This window comes from Carcharodon carcharias, chromosome 23 (genome assembly GCF_017639515.1).
Source record: "Carcharodon carcharias isolate sCarCar2 chromosome 23, sCarCar2.pri, whole genome shotgun sequence".
Taxonomy (NCBI): domain Eukaryota; kingdom Metazoa; phylum Chordata; class Chondrichthyes; order Lamniformes; family Lamnidae; genus Carcharodon; species Carcharodon carcharias.
The window spans coordinates 47,469,907-47,490,024 of record NC_054489.1 but is presented as its reverse complement, the minus strand read 5'-3'; the positions used below and the strand labels follow the sequence as shown (position 1 = coordinate 47,490,024).

At 43.5% G+C, this 20,118-nt stretch overlaps 1 protein-coding gene across 2 annotated transcripts in view; it reads right to left on the bottom strand.

Annotated features, from left to right (window-relative positions):
• map3k3 (mitogen-activated protein kinase kinase kinase 3) overlaps positions 1 to 20,118 on the bottom strand; it is a 136,275-nt gene that overhangs the window by 95,937 nt on the left and 20,220 nt on the right. Inside the window, exons 1-2 of one of the 2 annotated variants that reach the window (XM_041173354.1) lie at positions 10,801 to 10,817; positions 4,416 to 4,495 (exon numbers count right to left, since the gene is read on the bottom strand). In XM_041173354.1, coding sequence (XP_041029288.1) covers positions 4,416 to 4,419 — 4 coding nt within the window. In that variant the 5' untranslated portion in view covers positions 4,420 to 4,495; positions 10,801 to 10,817. Of the gene's footprint in view, positions 1 to 4,415; positions 4,496 to 10,800; positions 10,818 to 20,118 lie in introns of those variants that run through there. The other variant, XM_041173353.1, reaches the window with a different exon arrangement.

The window sequence follows — 20,118 nt, the reverse complement described above, 5'->3', positions numbered from 1 at the left end:
AGTTGTTACAATCCCTATGAAGAAACAATCAACCAAAATAACCAAATGTATCAAATGACCCTCAAATGAAGAAATTACTTACAAGATTTCAATTTTTTAAATTCATTCATGGCATGTGGGCGTTGCTGGCTAGGCCAACATTTATTGTCCATCCCTTATTGGCCTTGAGAAGGTGGTGGCAAGCTGTCTTCTTGAACCATTGCAATCCATGTGGTGTAGGTAGGTACACTCTCAGTCTGTTAGGGTAGGAGTTCCAGGATTTTGATTCAGCAACAGGGAAGGAACGATATATTTCCAGTCAGGATGGTGAGTGGCTTAGAGGGAAACCTCCAGGTGGTGGTGTTCCCATGTGTCTGCTGCCCTTGTCCTTCCAGATGGTAGCAGTTGTGGATTTGGAAGGTGCTTTCTAAGGAGCCTTGGTGAGTTCCTGCAGTGCATTGCATAGATGGTACACACTGCTGCCAATATGTATCATTGGCAGAGGAAGTGAATGTTTGTGGATGGGGTGCCAATCAAGCAGCCTGCTTTGTCCTGGGTTGTGTCAAGCTTGAGTGCTGTTAGGCAGTATTCATCCAGGCAAGTGGAGAGTATTCCATCACACTCCTGGCTTGTGCCTTGTAGATGGTGGACAGGCTTTGGAAATCAGGAAGTGAGCTACTTGCTGCAGGATTCCTAGCCTCTGACCTGTTCTTGTAGCCACAATATTTATATGGCTGGTCCGGTTCAGTTTCTGGTCAATGGTAACTTACAGTATGTTGATGGTGGGGGAATCAGCAATGGTAATGCCATTGACTGTCATGGGGCAATGGTTAGATTCTCTCTTTTGGAGATAGTCATTGCCTGGCACTTGTGTGACATAATTGTTATTTGCCACTCGTCAGCCCATGCCTGGATATAATTCAAGTCTTTTTGTATTTGGGCATGGACTGCTTCAGTATCTGAGGAGTTGTGAGTGGTGCTGAACATTGTGCAATCATCAGTGAACATCCCCACTTCTGACATTCTGATGGAAGGAATGTCATTGGTGAAGCAGCAGATGATGGTTGGGCCCAGGACACTACCTTGAGGGAAACCTGCAGCGATTCCTGGAACTGAGATGATTGACCTCCAACAACCACAACCATCTTCTTTTGTGCTAGGCATGAAGCAGTGGAGAGAACCCCCCCCAAGCCACCCATGACCCTGCCACCACCCTCACCCCACTTTATACAGTAGATAGAACCATGATATGTCCTACATCACAAGCACCCGCATCTCTCCCCGCAGATATGTGGGCCATGCACACTTCCAAAGTTCTCTAATTCTACCTCTGGTATGTAGGATCTCTCACTTTCCCTTTCCATTCAATCAATTTGGCCCTCAAGTTATATTCACCAGAAGCCATACTTTACCAAAGGTCCCCTGAGATGGTCAGCACCTGATTGGCACACACCTGCATAACCTCCTTAGCTACGTTCACAACAGTCCTAATGGCGTAGATTCTCTAGGGACACCTTAATCTGGTCTCTTTAATAAACCCCATTAAACAGTTTGGTCAGCTCTGGCAAAACAGCAACAGTAAAACTGTCCAATTCACAATCTGTGTTCCAGCCCTGCCTTCAGCTTTCTGTCCTGTTAACTGTAAGCTGTGCATATGTGCACAAACCCTTGTAAATGTGCCTTCTCTGTTCTCCACTCTGCTCCAGCTCTCCTTTGTTCTCTACAGCAGCAGCCCCTTTGTCTGTCTTCTCTGTGTCTGCATCTGAGTGCTGATCACCTTCTCCTTCAACTCTCCTGTGTATCTGGCCAAACATGGCTTCTGTATCTTAACTTCCATCCTGCTTCCAGATTAAGGGTCACCAGTTTACCTGGACTAGTACTTCTAATTACCTAAGGAAATTGTAATATTTGCAAACTCAAGTCCTTTTCAAACATTCTTAAAAACAATTACAGATTCCAGAGACATTTTAAATAAATTATAAATTTTTCTTCCTGTACTGATACTGGTTCAAAAGTTGTCGTAATATATATACATCTAGTTTCCCTATAAATACATATATGGTAATTACTATCACGTCGAGTGGTTGAGTTGTTCCACATTCTTACCATTCTGAGTAAAGAGGTTTCTCCTGAATTCCTGAGAGGGTTGATTAAAGACTATTTTATATTTATGATGCCTAATTTTGGTCTCCTCAACAAGTGGTAATACCTGCTGTACATTTATCCTATCAAACCCTTTCATAATTTTAAAGACTTCTATCAGGTCACACCTCAGTCTCCTCTTCCCTACAGAAAAGAACCCCAGTGTATTCAATCTTTGCTGACAGTTATAACACTTATTTTCTACTATGTGTAGTGCACCAGCACAAGGAAGATGTGAACAATGATTCTGGCAGTCAATACAAACCAACTGTTCATCCAAACAGTTCACTTCAGTGAAATATTATTCTGAAATTGCACGAAACTGCTCACATGTGGTGGAACTTAAAATGCATGCGTGGATTTAAAAATAAAAACATGACAAGGTGGCCAGGTCTACTGCAGCATCAACACACTGTGACAAAGTGCTGCTTTTGTCCTCTGTTCAGTCAGTCTCAGCAATGCTGCTGCTCAAAAGAATCACTCAAAGGCCTTTTATAGAATGAAGGAGAACAGCCACCACTTGTCACACTTGTAAGCCTCCCTGCAGCTAGCTGAAGAGCAAAATGTTTGCTGGGACAGCCTAGAAATAATTTTACTCCATATCTAACCCATGCTGCACCTACCCTAGGAATGTTTGATAGGAGAATGTAAAGGGAGTTTTACTTTCCATTTAATCTGCACTGAGTGAGTGAGTGAGTGAAAGAGAGAGAGAGAGAGAGTGTGTGTGTGTGTGGTATAATCTGAGCTGCAGCTCCTATCCATTCAGAAATAGCGTGTAAAAGATGGAAATTCTCGAAGTAAGCTATGTAGATTTTTTTTTAAAGAAGAACAGTCCATGTCCTGATCAATGTTGTCAGGCTTGATGTAGCTTTGCACGTGTCAGGGTATACACAATAGCTGTGCTTCCGTTAGCCAGGATGTGCCTTTGTTTGTATCTTCCAGTCCTGCCACCTCACTTCTCTGCTGCTCAGTTGATATCTTGCACTGTCATGCGTTCCCATCAAGTCTCGAGTGACCCAAGCTGTGTACAGCTGTAACAGCAGTCTGCGCCTCTACTGATCAGATGATAGAAGCAGTTGAGACGGTTTAAGGACTGCAGACAGCACATTCAAAATCTTTTATTAGACAGCAAAAATAAACATTTACTTTGTCAATATTGGACACTGTATTTTCTTAGAAATAGCGAATGCTTTAAACACAGCATTTCAGCAGAAAACTACTAAATAATGTAGGGAATATTTGAGTACTAACATATAACAGCAGATTGCCTTATTGTGTTTTTAATAAGTCTGTGGAAATAGTCCTGTAAGAGCAAATGAAATGGCAGCAATGATGTGAAATGGGAGGATTAAGTAATGCTTGGCTACCCTGCTGTCTAAAACCAAGTTTCAGCTGTTCATATTATATAATTAATTTGCAATTTTATATTAACAATACCTATTTTTGGACTCCTCCTGTTTGCCCTGAAACTTGAATGAGTTTATTAGTTCACATTTATTAATGATTCGGTGGATCGGTTCCCATTGAGGCCCAATTATATTTATACTGCCACCTTTATTTCTTTAATACTCCACTCTCCCCAAAACCTGACTTAGGCTACAATATTTACATAATTAGTTGCTGGCTTCTTGAAGCCTGATGCTGTCTGTTGGACCACATGTCCAAAAATTAACATGTTTCCTTCCTTAAAAGATTACAAATGACCAGCTTTTAGAAGCAATTGTGGACATAGCTGGGAGATGCAGCTTCAGCTATTATCGGCACTACCCATGGTTGGAACACTGAAATGTAAGTGGGGGCATGGCTACCCTTTACTAAACGGGCATTGCTCAGGCATGACAAGAGATGCAAAAAAATTTAATAAACATGAAATGAGCGTTACAGCAATTTAGGCAATAGGAGAAAGGATTCCCATTCCAAATCACTGTCCAAGGTGTTTGGCTCAAAAGCAGCAAAGCATAGGCAAAATGTGACCTGACTGTAATGACCCAGACAACTTGCTGATACTCATCGACTCCTCTTGCGCAGGAGGAAGGATCACTTCCACACTGAATAACTGCTGATGATTTGTGGAAGCTAACCTTATTAATGTTTTTAAGTCGGGGTTTTGGGCGGCGGAGGGGGAGATTCTTTTTAAAATAACAGCACAACAGCTAGGATACTGCATGGGAAATATGCTGGCATGATTTACTAAAGCATCCTGGCAAATAACAGTCTCTCGCTAAGATCAGTTCCACATAAAAATGAATGGCCTTCTGAGGAGTTAAACTGTTTTTGGAAGACAGTCCACTCACCCATGTTTGCAGCAGGCAATGTTGTAAATTCAGTTCAAGACTAGGCAGAATTTCCTCTGCTCAACAGTCATCTATGGCAACTGTGAAGAGAACAGACAAAATATTCAATTAAAGAAATGGCAATCTTATATCTTAACACAGTCACAAGGCTACTTTCAGTTGATTTATAGCAATTCAATCAATTTATTTGGATTTAGTCCCCCCAAAATTCAACAAGCCATTTGAAAAAAGCCAAGTATTTCTGGACTGATAGAGTCTTTTTGCATTGCTTTTCTCCAGTGCCTATTGACAGTTAATTTTAAAATGCAAAATTTGGATTGGTCAGCTTCTAGCCAGGTTATGCCACGTCTGCAGTCTGTCCAAGTGGTGAGCCAACACTAGTAAACCAGCAAACATTAACTAGCAAAACAGGCTTTTAGCTCGGCTGAGTCTTTTAACAGTATGTTAGCAAAACCAACATTTTCATTCTTTGGAATGCCTTCATTAGTCTGCTGTTACAGTCCCAGAGACAGCTTCATGGCTTCACTGGCGACTGATTAGAAGCAACCTCCCCAAACACATAATACAGAAAGTTTCACAACCAGCTGAGTCTTTATTAGAATACCCAAGGTGGTTTGCTGCATTTAACAGTTAATAAAATAAATGTCACAAAAAAAATGAGTAAGCAAATCTGTTGCTATCCGAGGTTCCCAAATGGGCCTCTGAGCCCTTGGATAAATTGTATAGGATCCTCAAAGTGGCAATATATTTTGTACAGAGCCGACATATTTGGTTAAATTATCCCCACAGGGGCTCTTTATACATGGAACCCAGGCTCAGTAAGCAAATCTGCATGGGCGGATTGCACAAAGCTGACCCCATTTAGCTGTCAGCTCTCAGATTCACAGCTTTTCTAGCTTATCTACCAGGGAGATAGGGGAAGTGAGGTTCCACATACTTATGTGTGCGCTGCAACACATTTCAAATGTACCCAAACAATCCCTCTCCCAATTATAACAGAGAATGGAACAAAGTGCATACACTAAGCAGAATGGGGTGCACAACTGTGCAAGAATCCCTTCAAAGTAGCCCCAGCATGAAACTGACTTCAGAGGGGCACTACTTTATAATCCACAGAATATTTCATGACATCATGGTCTTCAAACATAGCCGTGACGAACCTAGCAGAGCAACAGCAGTTTCTAAACGCTGGGGTGAGGGTGGCCAAAGACTAAAAGGACTCAAAATTGTGTGTCAAGGAATTATATAATCATAGCACTTCTGATCTGTAGTGAAAGCAAATGCTTCCAGGCCACTTCAAATGGGTGGAATTATTAGACTTCAAGTGGGTAGAAACATTAGTGTTCCTTTTGTTTACCTGCTATTACTGTCATGATGGTGGACCCATGCACTTGCATCAAATCACCAAATTTCAGCATTCAATGCAGTTAGTGCAGGGCTTCCCAAACAGTGGGTCATGATCCAAATGAAATTTTGGGGTCATGAGCTGAGACAGCAATGGCTGCCATGGAGTCAGACCGTGGTTAACAGCTGAGAGGCTGCTTTAAATCCTTGGTTTTTTATGGTGGGTGTGGCCTAACTGACTGATCTTTGAGGCCTGATTCCTGCTCCAAAAAAGCCAGTGAATTGGTAGGTGCTTTTTATTTAAAACCTTGCAGTTTAAATCATTTTCCCCCCACCCCCATAGCTCTACCTCTCCATTTGGCTCAAACTCTGCAGGCACAGCAATTTTCAAGCCTCAAAATGGGGTCACGGCGGGAAAAACATTAGGAAGCACTGAGTTAGTGCATATAATACAGGATGACGTCCACACTAACAACAGCACATGACCTTGTTGGATTATGTGCATGCAAAGCAAAGCAAAAGATTCCAGCACTGCTTTGCAACCATTTTCCAATGTGATTCCATTTTAATTCATCCCCACCTTCTCAAGGGCAGTTACGGACAAGCAACAAATTGCTGGCCTTGTTAGTAATGCCCACATCCCATGAAAGAATATATTAATAAAAACTCTTGAAAATTAATATCGCCCACAACGCCAGCCAAACCAGAACAGCAATAAAGCAGCATAGTAACATTCAATATATAATTGTTAAAATTCACTATCACATATAAATATGAAAATGTGAGTTTTAAAGCACTTTGTAAACATTATTCTATGTATTCATGAAGGTTTTAGCCAAGCTCTCCCCAGCGACAGAAGACTCATTAAAGCAAAGATAAAAGCAAAAAACTGTGGATGCTGGAAATCCAAAACAAAAACAAAAATACCTGGAAAAACTCAGCAGGTGTGACAGCATCTGCAGAGAGGAAAACAGTTAACGTTTCGAGTCCGTATGATTCTTCAACAGAAATAAGGAAAAATAGAAAAGAGGTGAAATATAAGCTGGTTTAAGGAGGGGGTGGTGGGACAGGTAGAGCTGGATAGAGGGCCAGTGATAGGTGGAGATAACCAAAAGATGTCACAGACAAAGGGACAAAGAGGGGTTGAAGGTGGTGATATTATTTAAGGAATGTGTTAATAAAGGTACAGAAAGCCCTAGTGGGGGTGGGGTGGAGGGAAGGGATTGAAATAGGCTAAAAGGCTGAGATAAAACAATGGATGGAAATACATTTAAAATTAATGGAAATAGGTGGGAAAAGAAAAATCTATATAAATATTTGGAAAAAAGGGGGATTGGAAAAGGGGTGGGGGTGGAGGAGAGAGTTCATGATCTACAATTGTTGAACTCAATATTCAGTCCGGAAGGCTGTAAAGTGCCTAGTCAGAAGATGAGGTGCTGTTCCTCCAGTTTGCGTTGAGCTTCACTGGAACAATGCAGCAGGCCAAGGAGGGACATGTGGGCACGAGAGCAGGGTGGAGTGTTGAAATGGCAAGCGGCAGGGAAGTCTGGGTCATGCTTGCGGACAGACCGAAGGTGTTCCGCAAAGCGATCACCCAGTCTGCGTTTGGTCTCTCCAATGTAGAGGAAGCCGCATTGGGAGCAATGAAAGCAGTAGACTAAAATGAGGGAAGTGCAAGTGAAATGCTGCTTCACTTGAAAAGTGTGTTTGGGCCCTTGGACGGTGAGGAGAGGGGAAGTAAAGGGGCAGGTGTTGCACCTTCTGCGGTTGCATAGGAAGGTGCCGTGGGAGGGGGTTGAGGTGTAAGGGATGATGGAGGAGTGGACCAGGGTGTCCCGGAGGGAACGATCCCTGCGAAATGCCGCCGGGGGGGGATGTGTTTGGTGGTGATAGTTGGCAGAAATGACGGAGGATGATCCTTTGAATGCGGAGGCTGGTAGGGTGATAAGTGAGGACAAGGGGGACCCTATCATGGTTCTGGGAGGAAGAGGAAGGTGTGAGGGCGGATGCATGGGAGATGGGCCGGACACAGTTGAGGGCGGATGCACGGGAGATGGGCCAGACACGGTTGAGGGCCCTGTCAACCACCGTGGGTAGAAAACCTCAGTCAAGGAAGAAGGAAGACATGTCAGAGGAACTGTTTTTGAAAGTGGCATCATCAGAACAGATGCGACGGAACTGAGAGAATGGGATGGACTCTTTACAGGAAGTGGGGTGTGAGGAGCTGTAGTTGAGGTAGCTGTGGGAGTCGGTAGGCTTGTAATGAATATTGGTGGACAGTATATCACCAGAAATTGAGACAGAGAGGTCAAGGAAGGGAAGGGAAGTGTCAGAGATGGACCATGTGAAAACGATGGAGGGGTGGAAATTGGAAGCAAAATTAATAAATTTTTCCAGGTCCAGACGAGAGCATGAAGCAGCACTGAAGCAATCATCGATGTACCGGAGTAAGAGTTGTGGGAGGGGACTGGAGTAGGACTGGAATAAGGAATGTTCCACATACCCCATAAAGAGACAGGCATAACTGGGGCCCATGCGGGTACCCATAGCCACACCTTTTATTTGGAGGAAGTGAGAGGAGTTTAAGGAGAAATTGTTCAGTGTGAGAACAAGTTCAGCCTGACGGAGGAGAGTAGCGGTGGATGGGGATTGTTCGGGCCACTGTTCGAGGAAGAAATGGAGAGCGATCAGACCATCCCGGTAGGGGGTGGAGGTGTAGAGGGATTGGACGTCCATGGTGAAGAGGAGGCGGTTGGGGCCAGGGAACTGGAAATTGTTGATATGACGAAGGGTGTCAGAGGAATCACGGATGTAGGTGGGAAGGGACTGGACAAGGGGAGAGAGAAGGGAGTCAAGATAGCAAGAAATGAGTTCCGTGGGGCAGGAACAGGCTGACACGATCGGTCTGCTGGAAGAGTCCTGTTTGTGGATTTTGGGTAGGAGGTAGAAGAGGGCTGTCCGAGGTTGGGGGACTATGAGGTTGGAAGCTGTGGAAGGAAGATCTCCAGAGGAGATCATTGAAGCACTTCTCCCTCCATCCCACCACACGCATTGTGACCAGCCCCTATCCCCCTACCCCCATAGCTCACCCCTCTTCCAAACCACCCCCCCAGCCTCTGTCCCAAACCCACCTCCCCCTGTCACTCAGTAGCCCCTCTTCCCATCCCCCTTCCCCCACATTCACTCAACAGCCCCTCTCCCCAAACACCTCCTCTCACTCATTCAGCTGACCCTCCCTCACCCCCAGTCCCCCACATGACAAACCCAGAAGAGACTTGGGCGCTGCTGCTTGTCAACCCCTAAGTCCACCTCAGGCCTGCCAAACCTCATGGCTCTTAACAAGCGGCCACAGCAGAGCGTGCCCTTCCGGTGGATTGAAGGGCAGCACCTGGTATGGGCAGACCCAAGGCTGAGTAGCAGCTCCCTGGGTCCTGCTTCCGGCCTTTTTAACTGGTGGAGGTTTTCCGGGCTGAAATCCGCTCCTCCCAGCTTTGGCTGCGTTGGAGGTGACGGAGTCCAAAGGGAGGTGGCAGTCAGAAAAAAAATTAAAAGGACAAAATTCCATTATCCAAAAGTCAGAACTCTGCCAAATGATAGAATTTTCTCATCCCTGTAAGTCAGATTGTAAATCAGGGAGAGCAGTGCATGGAGGTTGTGGGAATCCATCAAGTACTGTCCAACTTGGACCCAAGCACCAAGGTGAAAATGCCTCAAGACATGCGAACAGAATACTTGATACAGGTCTATCATCACATATCTATCATGTATACTGTGTATACAACTTATACAAGCCTACTTGTTACATACTAGACCCAAGTAAGTGCTTATTTCCTCTGGTTGGAAAATAATTCAACTTAAAATCTCACTAAGAGTAAAGGGAGGGGCTAGGAGAAATTTCTTTATGTAGAGGGGTCACTGAAGCTTTGTCTCAAGTTTGGTTGAGGTACAAACCACTGCATTTTTAAGCAAAACTTGGATAAATATTTGAAGCAAAGAAAGATAGAGTGTGCATAAGGCAACAAGAATAATCCAGGATTGCACTGGCAAAGAACTGATACAGACACGAGGGCCAAATGGTTTCCTGTGCTGAAAATGTCCTTAATTCGATACCTGGGACACCATCCACACTCACCCTCATACAAGCTTACCGTTACATTTTAGACTCAAAACACCTTACACAAACTCATTGCTACTTATCATATCTGAAGCACTTTTTATAACACCACATACAGCACACACCACTTATACAGAGTATGATGATATCAAAAGGATCAGCCTGCTATATACAGTAGACACTGCAACCAAAGCCCATGAGGAAGCATTGGGGTCAGGTGTGAGTGCAGCTTAATGCGTTTAGGTTGGGTCTGAGGCAGATGGTTCCAAATACAGTTAGAGGATGAGTTGAACGGGCCATGCTCAATTTCTCATGTTTGCCACTTAAAAGTGTGTAATGTGTTTATTTAAATTTGTGACTGGAAATACTACAGGGAACAGCCGGAATGGTAAAGAAATCAATTGTGCAAACAGCTGCTCAAATTGCCCAAAATAGCTGGCACGTTTAATACATTATAAGCATCGCCTTTGTAATTGACACCTTTGGAAAAACAAATGGCCAGCGCCATGCACCTAAAAAAGGCGACTGTCGAGGATAAATAGGGTCAGTATAAATGGTGGAAAGAACTTCTTGAATTTTTAGTGCCTTTCACATTCTAAGGACAACTCAAGGCATTTTATTGTCGACTGGTTAATTTTGAAGTGCAGCCATCATTGTTATGTAGACCTAGAAGCATAAAGCATCACCATGGGAAGACTGTGGCATAGTCGCAATATCACTAGACTGCTAATCCAGAATCTCAGGCTAATGGTCTGGGGACATGGGTTCAAATCCCACCATGGCAGCTTGTCCAATTTAAATTCAATTAATAAGTCTGATGTATAAAGTTAGTCTCAGTAATGGTGACCATGATAACTATCATCATTTGTGGTAAAAACCCATATGGTTCATTAATGTCCTTTATGGAAGGAAAACTGCCATCCTTACCTGGTCTGGCCTACATGTTACTCCTGATCCACAGCAATGTGGTTGATTCGCAACTGTCCTCTGAAATGGCCCAGCAAGCTGCTCAGCTCAGGGCAATTAGGGATGGTCCAGAAATGCTGGCCTTGCCAGCGACGCCACATCGCTTGGGAGATGATAAAAGAAAAGCAAAATTCCCCAAACAGGACATGAATTACCAATCTGTTTTTGGTTGTGGGCTGAAGGCTGGCGAGGAAACTGGGAGAACTCATTGTCTTCGCCAAATATGCCATGGGACGTTTTACCCTACCGAAGCAAGTGAATGGGGTCTCAATTTAACATCTCATCCAAAGCACAATTTCCTGACAACAGAGCAGAGGGCTTAGCTAGCTTTTTGATACTAATGCATTGTGGGGTGGTGGTGGTGGGGGTGGGGGGGGGGTGGTGGTCAATTAATCACATTTGAGCAATATAATTTTTGTATGATGCTCTTATTTCACCACCTTAAGCTATGTATTCTGGATACACCTGTAATCAACAATATACAAATTAAAGAGCTTTCTTCAGGCGTGACCCAACTTTGGGATCACTAAGTCTATAATGTATTTTAACCAGCTGTTTGTTCCAGTTGAAATGGACATAGCAGGACAATTTTAAAGTGCCTTTTATTTATTATCAAAACTGGATTTAGGGAGGAAAAAAACCTAAAATGGACTTCAGTGAAGAAGATACAAGCTCACCATGCTTTGCTATTCTTGTAATGACGTGTATCAGAGAGTCAGGTTACAGCTTCATAGAATTTTACAGCACAGGAGGCCATTCGGTCCATTCTGTGAGCTATTTGAATGAGCTTAACAATTAATCTCATTCCACTGTTCCTTCCCCATAGCCGCGCAAATATTTTCTTTTCAAGTATATACCTGTATCTGATTTCCTTTTGAAAGTTATTATTGAATCTGCTCCACGGTACCATGGTTAGCATTCTAGCCACCCTCCTTGAAGCCTTCATCCTTATCCTCACAGCTAGCATGTACATTGTACCTGCTGGATAGGCCGAGAGACTGCAGGGCCTCCCTCTCTATTTTTCCTATGGCTCTCACTACCCTCCTGATTAACAATCACACACATCCCTTCCTGCAGCTCTGCTCTTCTGAGGTATGACTTCATGCTGAAGAAAGCTATCAAGAAATGAATTTTAAGTATTGCATTCTGGATCATTATATCTCACTGGAGGGGGTGGGGGGGGGGAATTTCCATCTTCCCTCTGGTTCTTTTGTCAATCATCTTAAATCTGTGCCCTCTGATTACTAACGTAACTGCCAGTGGAAAGTTTTCTCCCTATCTACTCATCAAAACATATTATTTTGAACACCTTTATTAAATCTCCCCTTAATCTTGGTGTTCTAAAAGGAGAGCAATTCCAGCTTCTCTTAGTCTCTCCATATAACTGAAAACCTTGTTATTTGCATTGTTCATTTCAATGAAGTCCACATTTCTGTGCTCTACAGTATGTTCGCTTACAGTGAAAAAACAGGCTTGGCGTGACAGGTAGGATGCGTTCAATTACACTTTCTCCCTCAACTATGCCAACTCCTCCCTTCTGTTGAGGACACACTAATTTCCACTGAGGGCTCAGGCTGAAAACAGTAAGAAGTCATGCCAGGTGCCCCAACAGGCAAGCATGGTCAAGCAAAGCCTCAAGGAGTTGAACTTACCACTTGTAACGCCAACCCACCCCCCCCACCCCACCCAAGTCTTATACGTGTTGTTACTGACAAACTGTGCAGCAGATATTTACAGGTATACTGGTGTCAAAGTTGAAGCCCAGTAAATATTTGTTTTTGATCAATAACCATTCATTAGAAAGAGAATAGATTTTGATGAAAGTTCATTGACCTAAAACATTAACTCTTTCTCTCTCCACAGATGCCGTCTGACTTGCTGAGTATTTCCAGTGTCTTCTGTTCTTATTTAAGATTTCCAGCACCTACAATAGCAGGGAGGCGGTAGCGTAGTGGTATTGCCAATGGACTAGTAACCCAGAGACCCAAGGTAATACTCTGGGCATCCTTATGTGGTCTGGCCTACATGTGACTCCAGACACTCAGCAATGTGGCTGACTTTTAATTGCCCCTGAAATGGCCTGGCAAGGCACTCAGTTGTATCAATCAGCAAAAAAGTCTAAAAGGAATGAAACTGGACTACCTAACATCGAACTAGGCACCAGAAATGACAACAGCAAACTCGGCCCTGTCGACCCTGCAAAGTCCTTACTAACATCTGGGGGGGCCTGTGCCAAAATTGAGAGAACTGTCTCACAGACTAGTCAAGTCTGACAATAGTCATACTCACAGAAATATACCTGACAGACAATGTCCCAGACACCTCTGAAATGGCCAATACTATCACCATCACCAGCAGAGATGATGGTACAGTGGTATATAGTTGGGAGGGAGCTGCCCTGGGAGTACTCAACATCGACTCCGGACCCCATGAAGTCTCATCAAAGCTCAAGGAAACCTCCTGATTACCGCATGCTGCAGCTCCACCCAACTCCAACAGCTGATGAATCGGTACTCCTCCATGTTGAACACCACCAAGGGCACAGAATGTACTCTGGGTGGGGACTTCAATATCTATCACCAAGAATGGCTCGGAGCATCACTACCGACCAAGCTGGTCAAGTCCTAAAGGATATCGCTGCTAGGCTGGGCATGCAGCAGGTGGCGAAGGAACCAAAAGAAAAAGCATACTTGTGCAGATGCATCTATCTATGACAGTATTGGTAGGAGTGACCACCGCATAGGCCTAGTGGAGACAAAGTTCTGTCTTCACATTAAGAATACCCTCCATTGTGTTTTGTGGCACTACCACCGTGCTAAATGGGATAGATTCTGAACAGACATAGCAACTCAAGACTGGAACTGGGCAACCATGAGGCACTGTGGGCCATCAGCAGCAACAGAATTGTACTCGAACACAATCTATAACCTCATGGCCCGGCTTATGCCCCACACCAAGCCAGAGCATCAATCCTGGTTCAAATGAAAAGTGCAGGAGGGCATGCCAGGAACAGCACTAGGCATACCTAAAAATGATGTGTCAACCTGATGGAACTACATTACAGTACTACTTGCGTGCCAAACAGCAAAAGCAGCAAGTGATAGACAGAGTTAAGCAATTACACATTCAACGGATCAAATCTAAGCTCTGCAGTCCGACAACAACCAGTTGTGAAGTGATGGATAATCAAACAACTCACTGGAGGAGGAGACTCCACAAATATCCCCATCCTCAATGACAAGGGAGCCCAGCAAATCATTGCAAAAGATAAGGCTGAAGCATTTGCAACAATCTTTAGCCAGAAGTGCCGAGTGGATGATCCATTTCTGCCTCCTGCAGAGGTCCCCAGCATCACAGATGCTAGCCTTCAGCCAATTCGATTCACTCCACATGATTTCAAGAAGGCTGAAGGCGCTGGACACTGCAAAGGCTATTGGCCCTGACAACATTCCAGCAATAGTACTGAAGACTTGTGTTCCAGAACTTGCCGCGCCCCGGCCAGGCTAATCCAGTAAAGTTATAATACTGGCATCTACCTGGCTACGTGGAAAATTGCCCAGGTATGTCCTGTACACAAAAAGCAGGACAAATCCAACCCAGCCAATTACCACCCCATCAGTCTACTCTCGATCATCAGTAAAGCAATGGAAGGGGTCATCAACAATGCTATCAAGTGGAACTTGCTTAGCAATAATCTGCTCACCGACGTGCAGTTTGGCTTCTGACAGGGCCACTCAGCCCCTGACCACATTACAGCCTTGGCTCAAACATGGGCAAAAGAGTTGAACTCTCAAGATGAGGTGAAAATGACTGCCCTTGACATTAAGCATCTGACTGAATGTGGCATCAAGGAGCCCTAGCAAAACTGGAGTCAATGGGAATCGGGGGAGAATGCTCCATGTTTGGAGTCATACCCAGCACCAGTTGTTGGAGGTCAGTCATCTCAGTTCCAAGACATCACTGCAGGAGTTCCTCAGGATAGTGACCTCGGCCTAACCATCTTCAGCTGCTTCATCAATGACATTCCTTCCATTATAAGGTCAGAAGTGGGGATGTTCACTGATGACTGCACAATATTCAGCACCATTCATGACTCCTCAGATACTGAAGCAGTCCAAATGCAGCAAGGTCTGGACAATATCCAGGCTTGGGCTGGCAAGTAGCAAGTACATTCATACCACACAAGTGGCAGGCAATGACCACCTCCAACAAGAGAGAATCTAACCATCACTCCTTGACATTCAATGGCATTACCATTGCCGAATCCCCCACTATCAACATCCTGGGGGTTACCATTGACCAGAAACTGAATTGGACTAGCCATAAAAATACTGTGGCTACAAGAGGTCAGAGGCTAGGAATCGTGTGATGAGTAACTCACCTACTGACTTCGCAAAGCCTGCCCAACATCTACAAGGCACAAGTCAGAAGTTTGATGGAATACACTCCATTTGCCTGGATGAATGCAGCTCCAACAACACTCAAGAAGCTTGCCACCATCCACTGGCACCCCATCCACAAACAAGCATTCCATCCACCACTAATGCACAGTACCAGCAGTGTGCACCAAGCCTCCTTAGACATCACTTTTCAAACCCATGACCACTACCAGCTAGAAGGACAAGAGCAGCAGACACATGGGACCGCCACTACCTGAAAGTTCCCTACCAAGACACTCATCATCCTAACTTGGAAATATATCGCTGTTCCTTCTCTGTCACTGGGTCAAAATCCTGGAACTCCCTCCCTAACAGCACTGTGGGTGTACCTATACCACAGGGACTGCAGTGGTTCAAGAAAGCAGCTCACCACCACCTTCTCAATTGCAATTAGGGATGGGCAATAAATGCTGGCCTAGCCAGCGACGCCCACATCCCATGAATGAATTTTAAAAAGTATGATGCTTTAGTTTTTAAATATTTTTCTTTTCATCCCTGGTACTATTCTAGTAAAATACCTCTCTAATAATTAACAAATTGAATCATGAAGTTTTTCATTATTTTTTCTGTTTCTCTACTGTAAATACAATGCAATACCACATATGTCAATATTTTATACCGTTTTTACATGTTCCAATTCTGCCACAGAAATATTAAACTGGCCTGATACATGAGCTGTCATTATGGAATGCTTCAGAGGGATAGAGGCAGCATGGATCAGGAGAGATGGCTACTCACAAGGCTACAAAACTGAATTATTCTTATCAATGTTGGCTTTTCAGAAATAAAGCTGTTTAGGTCCAAAGCATAAATCAATCATGTTCATAAAAACCTACTATTGGTAGGAAAACAATGGTGCCTGAGGCGAGGAGCTCAAAGGTTATTCCCAGGATCTGTGATGCTGCACTGTACCGGAGACCTGGAGAAGCAAAATTGAAGGGCATGTTATCTGTTTGTGGTTAGTTTAAGAGGTCTCTCATCTTGGCAGGGAGATAGGATGCAGATCTTGGTCAGGGAATGGTATGTTGATGACACCATACTAAAAAGGAAAGCATGCTTAAGCGAAGCACAAAAATTGGCTTGATTGCCACTGTAGCAATGCTGACGGGCATGGAGTCTCCAGATGCAGGGAGTACCTTCATACTAATGCAATGTCAGCCGCTTGTTCAAGGCCAGAAATATTTAATCAAAATAAAGTCAACGGAAACCTGGGAGATCACAGGACACTAAAGTAAGTGGTATACAGCACGACTTATTTAATTTCTGTCGTTAATGTGAAAACTAACCAGGAGTCACTCTGTCCCAGAGGACTCTCCTCAGATTCTCCTTCATATTGTCAGGGTGTGGAACGAATGAGGGAATGTGTGTAACTGAAGTTTCGCTGCGTTCTCAGCATTCACTAGGTGAATGTGCTGCTTCGGTCACATAAGGTTTTGAGACCCAGAAGTCCCAAACCAGCCTATCCAGCACAAGATACACTACAATAGGCCACAAGTGCCCAAGGTTAAGGAGGGAAGAAAGAAATCGGCCATTGTTTGCACTTCTAATCACTATCTGGAACTCCTGCTAGAAAGTACATGTGAACATTAGACGAGGGCAGGATTTTTTCTTCGGAATGTGAGTGGACTTGTAAGGTTGCATTTATTGCCCATCCCTCACAGTGATTTGCTAGGCCATATCCAAGGGCATTACGAGTAACATGCATTGTGTGGTCCTGAGTCACAGGTGGGTTAGACAAGGTAAGGCTGGCAGATACCTTTCCCTTAAACCCATAAGACCATAAGACATAGAAGAAGTAGGCCATTTGGCCCATTGAGGCTGCTCCGCCATTCAATGAGGTCATGGCTGATCTGACAATCCTCAACTCCACTTTCCTGCCTTTTTCCTATAACCCTTGATTCCCTTACTGATTAAAAATCTGTCTTTCTCATCCTTGAATATACTTAACAACCCAGTCTCTGCAGTCCTCTGTGGTAAAGAATTCCACAGATTCACTACACTCTGAGGGAAGAAATTTCTCCTCATCTCTGTCTTAAACGGGTGACCGCTTACTCTGAGATTATGCCCTCTGGTCCTAGACTCTCTCACAAGGGGAAACAAGCTCTCAGCATCTACCCTGTCAAGCCCCCTAAGAATCTTATATGTTTCAATAAGGTCCCCTCTCATTCTTCTAAAGTCCAATGAGTACAGGCCCAACCGACTCAACCTCTCCTCATAAGAAAATTCCTCCATACCCGGAATCAACCTAGTGAACCTTTTCTGAACTGCCTCTAATGCCAGTATATCTTTCCTTAGATAAAGGAACCAAAACTGTTCACATTATTCTAGATGTGGTCTAACTATTGTCTTGTGTAGTTTTAGCAAGACTTCCCTATTTTTATTCTCCATTCCCTTTGAAATAAAGGCCAACATTCCATCTGCCTTCCCTATTACCTACTCACCTTGTATGATAATTTTTTGTGATTCATGCGCGAGGACCCCCAAATTCCTGTGTGCTGTAGCTTTCTCCGTTTAAATAATATTCCACTCCTCTATTCTTCCTGCCAAAGCACATTTCCCCACATTATATTCCATCTGCCAATTTTGTGCCCACTCATTTAACCTGTCTATATCCCTGTGTAGACTCTTTGTGTCATTCTCACTACTTGCCTTCCCACCTATTTTTGTGTCATCCGCAAACCTGGTGATAGTATGTTCGCTTTCCTCATCCAAGTCATTAATATATACTGTAAATAATTGTGGCCTCAGCACTGATCCTTGTGGCACCCCACTAGTTACAGGCTGCCATCCTGAAAATGCCCACCTTATCCCAACTCCCTGTCTATTATTTAGCCAATTCTCTATCCATGCTAATATACTACCCACAACACCATGGGCTCTTATTAAGTAGCTTTATGTGTAGTACTTTATCAAACACCTTTTGGAAATCCAAATATATTACATCTACTGGTTCCCCTTTATCTATCCTGCTTGTTACCTCCTCAAAGAATTCTAATAAATTTGTCAGGAATGATTTCCCCTTCATGAAGCCACGTGACTCTGCTTGATCATATAATACATTCCTAAATGCTCTGCTATTACAAGCTTTATAATAGGCTTTAATGTTTTCCCAATGATGGATGTTAAGTTAACTAACCTATTGTTACCTGTTTTTATAAATCTCCCTCCCTTTTTGAATAAGGATATTACATTGACAGTTTTCCATTCCTCTGGAGCTTTTCCAGAATTTAAGGATTCTTGGAAGATTACTACCAATGCATCGACTATTTGCGTAGCTACTTCCTTTAATATCCTAGGCTGCAACTCATCAGGTCCCGGGGATTTATCGGCCTTTAGCCCTATTAGTTTCCCTCGTGATAGTTACTGTATTTATTTCATCCCCTTCATTATTTAGTATTTTTAGAATGCTATTAATGTCTGCTACCGTGAAAACTGATGCAGTGTTTATTCAGCTCCTCTGCCATTTTCTGGTCCCCCATTATTTCCCCAGCCTCATTCTCTAAGGGGCTTTTGTTTACTTTGACCTCTCTCTTCCTTTTTATATTTTAAAGAAGCTCTTACTGTCCATTTTCATATTACTTGCTAGTTTACCCTCAAAGTTTATTTCTCCCTCATTAATGTTTTGGTCATCTTTTGTTGGTTTTTAAAACTTTCCTAATCCTCTGGTTTACCACTAGTCTTTGCCACATTGTATGTGTTTTCTTTCAACTTGACATTATCCTTAACTTCCCTGGTTAACCATTGTTGATTTATCCTCTTCCTAGAATCCTTTCTCTTCACTGGAATATATCTTTGTTGTGACCCATGAACTATTTTGTGAAATATCTGCCATTGTTCATCAACTGCCTTTTCTACTAAACCCCTTTCCCAGTCCACTGCAGCCAACTCTGCTCTCATTCCTTTGTAATTACCCTGATTTAAGTTTAGCACAGTTGTTTCCAATCCAAGTTTCTCACTCTCAAACTGAATGCTAAATTCTACCATGTTATCATCACTGTTTCCTAGGGGACCTTTTACTCTGAGATCATTTGCCTCCTTACACATTACCAGATCCAAATTGGCCTAATCCCTGGCTGGATCCACAATATATATTGTTCTAGGAAACTGTCCTGAATACACTCTGAGTTCTTGCATGTGGCTACCTCTACCAACTTGATTTTCCCAATCTACAAGAAGATTAAAGTCACACATGATTAATGTACTGCCTTTTTTACATGCCCTCATTATCTCCTGATTTATTCTCTGTCTTACAGTATAGCTACTGTTCGGGGGCCTGCAGACTACCCCCACCAGTGTGTTCTGCCCCTTGTTATTTCTTACCTCCACCCATGTGGATTCTACATCTTCCAATCCAAGATCATTTCTTGCTATCGCACTTATTCCATCTCGTACTAACAAAGCCACCCACTACCCTTTCATTCCTAAACAAAAACAGAATTACCTGGAAAAACTCAGCAGGTCTGGCAGCATCGGTGGAGAAGAAAAGAGTTGACGTTTCGAGTCCTCATGACCCTTCGACAGAACTTGCGTTCGAGTCCAAGAAAGAGTTGAAATATAAGCTGGTTTAAGGTGTGTTTGTGGGGGGCGGAGAGATAGAGAGACAAAGAGGTGGAGGGGGGGGTGGGGGTGTGTGGTTGTAGGGACAAACAAGCAGTGATAGAAGCAGATCATCAAAAGATGTCAACGACAATAGTACAATATAACACATAGGTGTTAAAATTAAAGTTGGTGATATTATCTAAACGAATGTGCTAATTAAGAATGGATGGTAGGGCACTCAAGGTATAGCTCTAGTGGGTTTTTTTAAATTTTTTTTATATATAATGGAAATAGGTGGGAA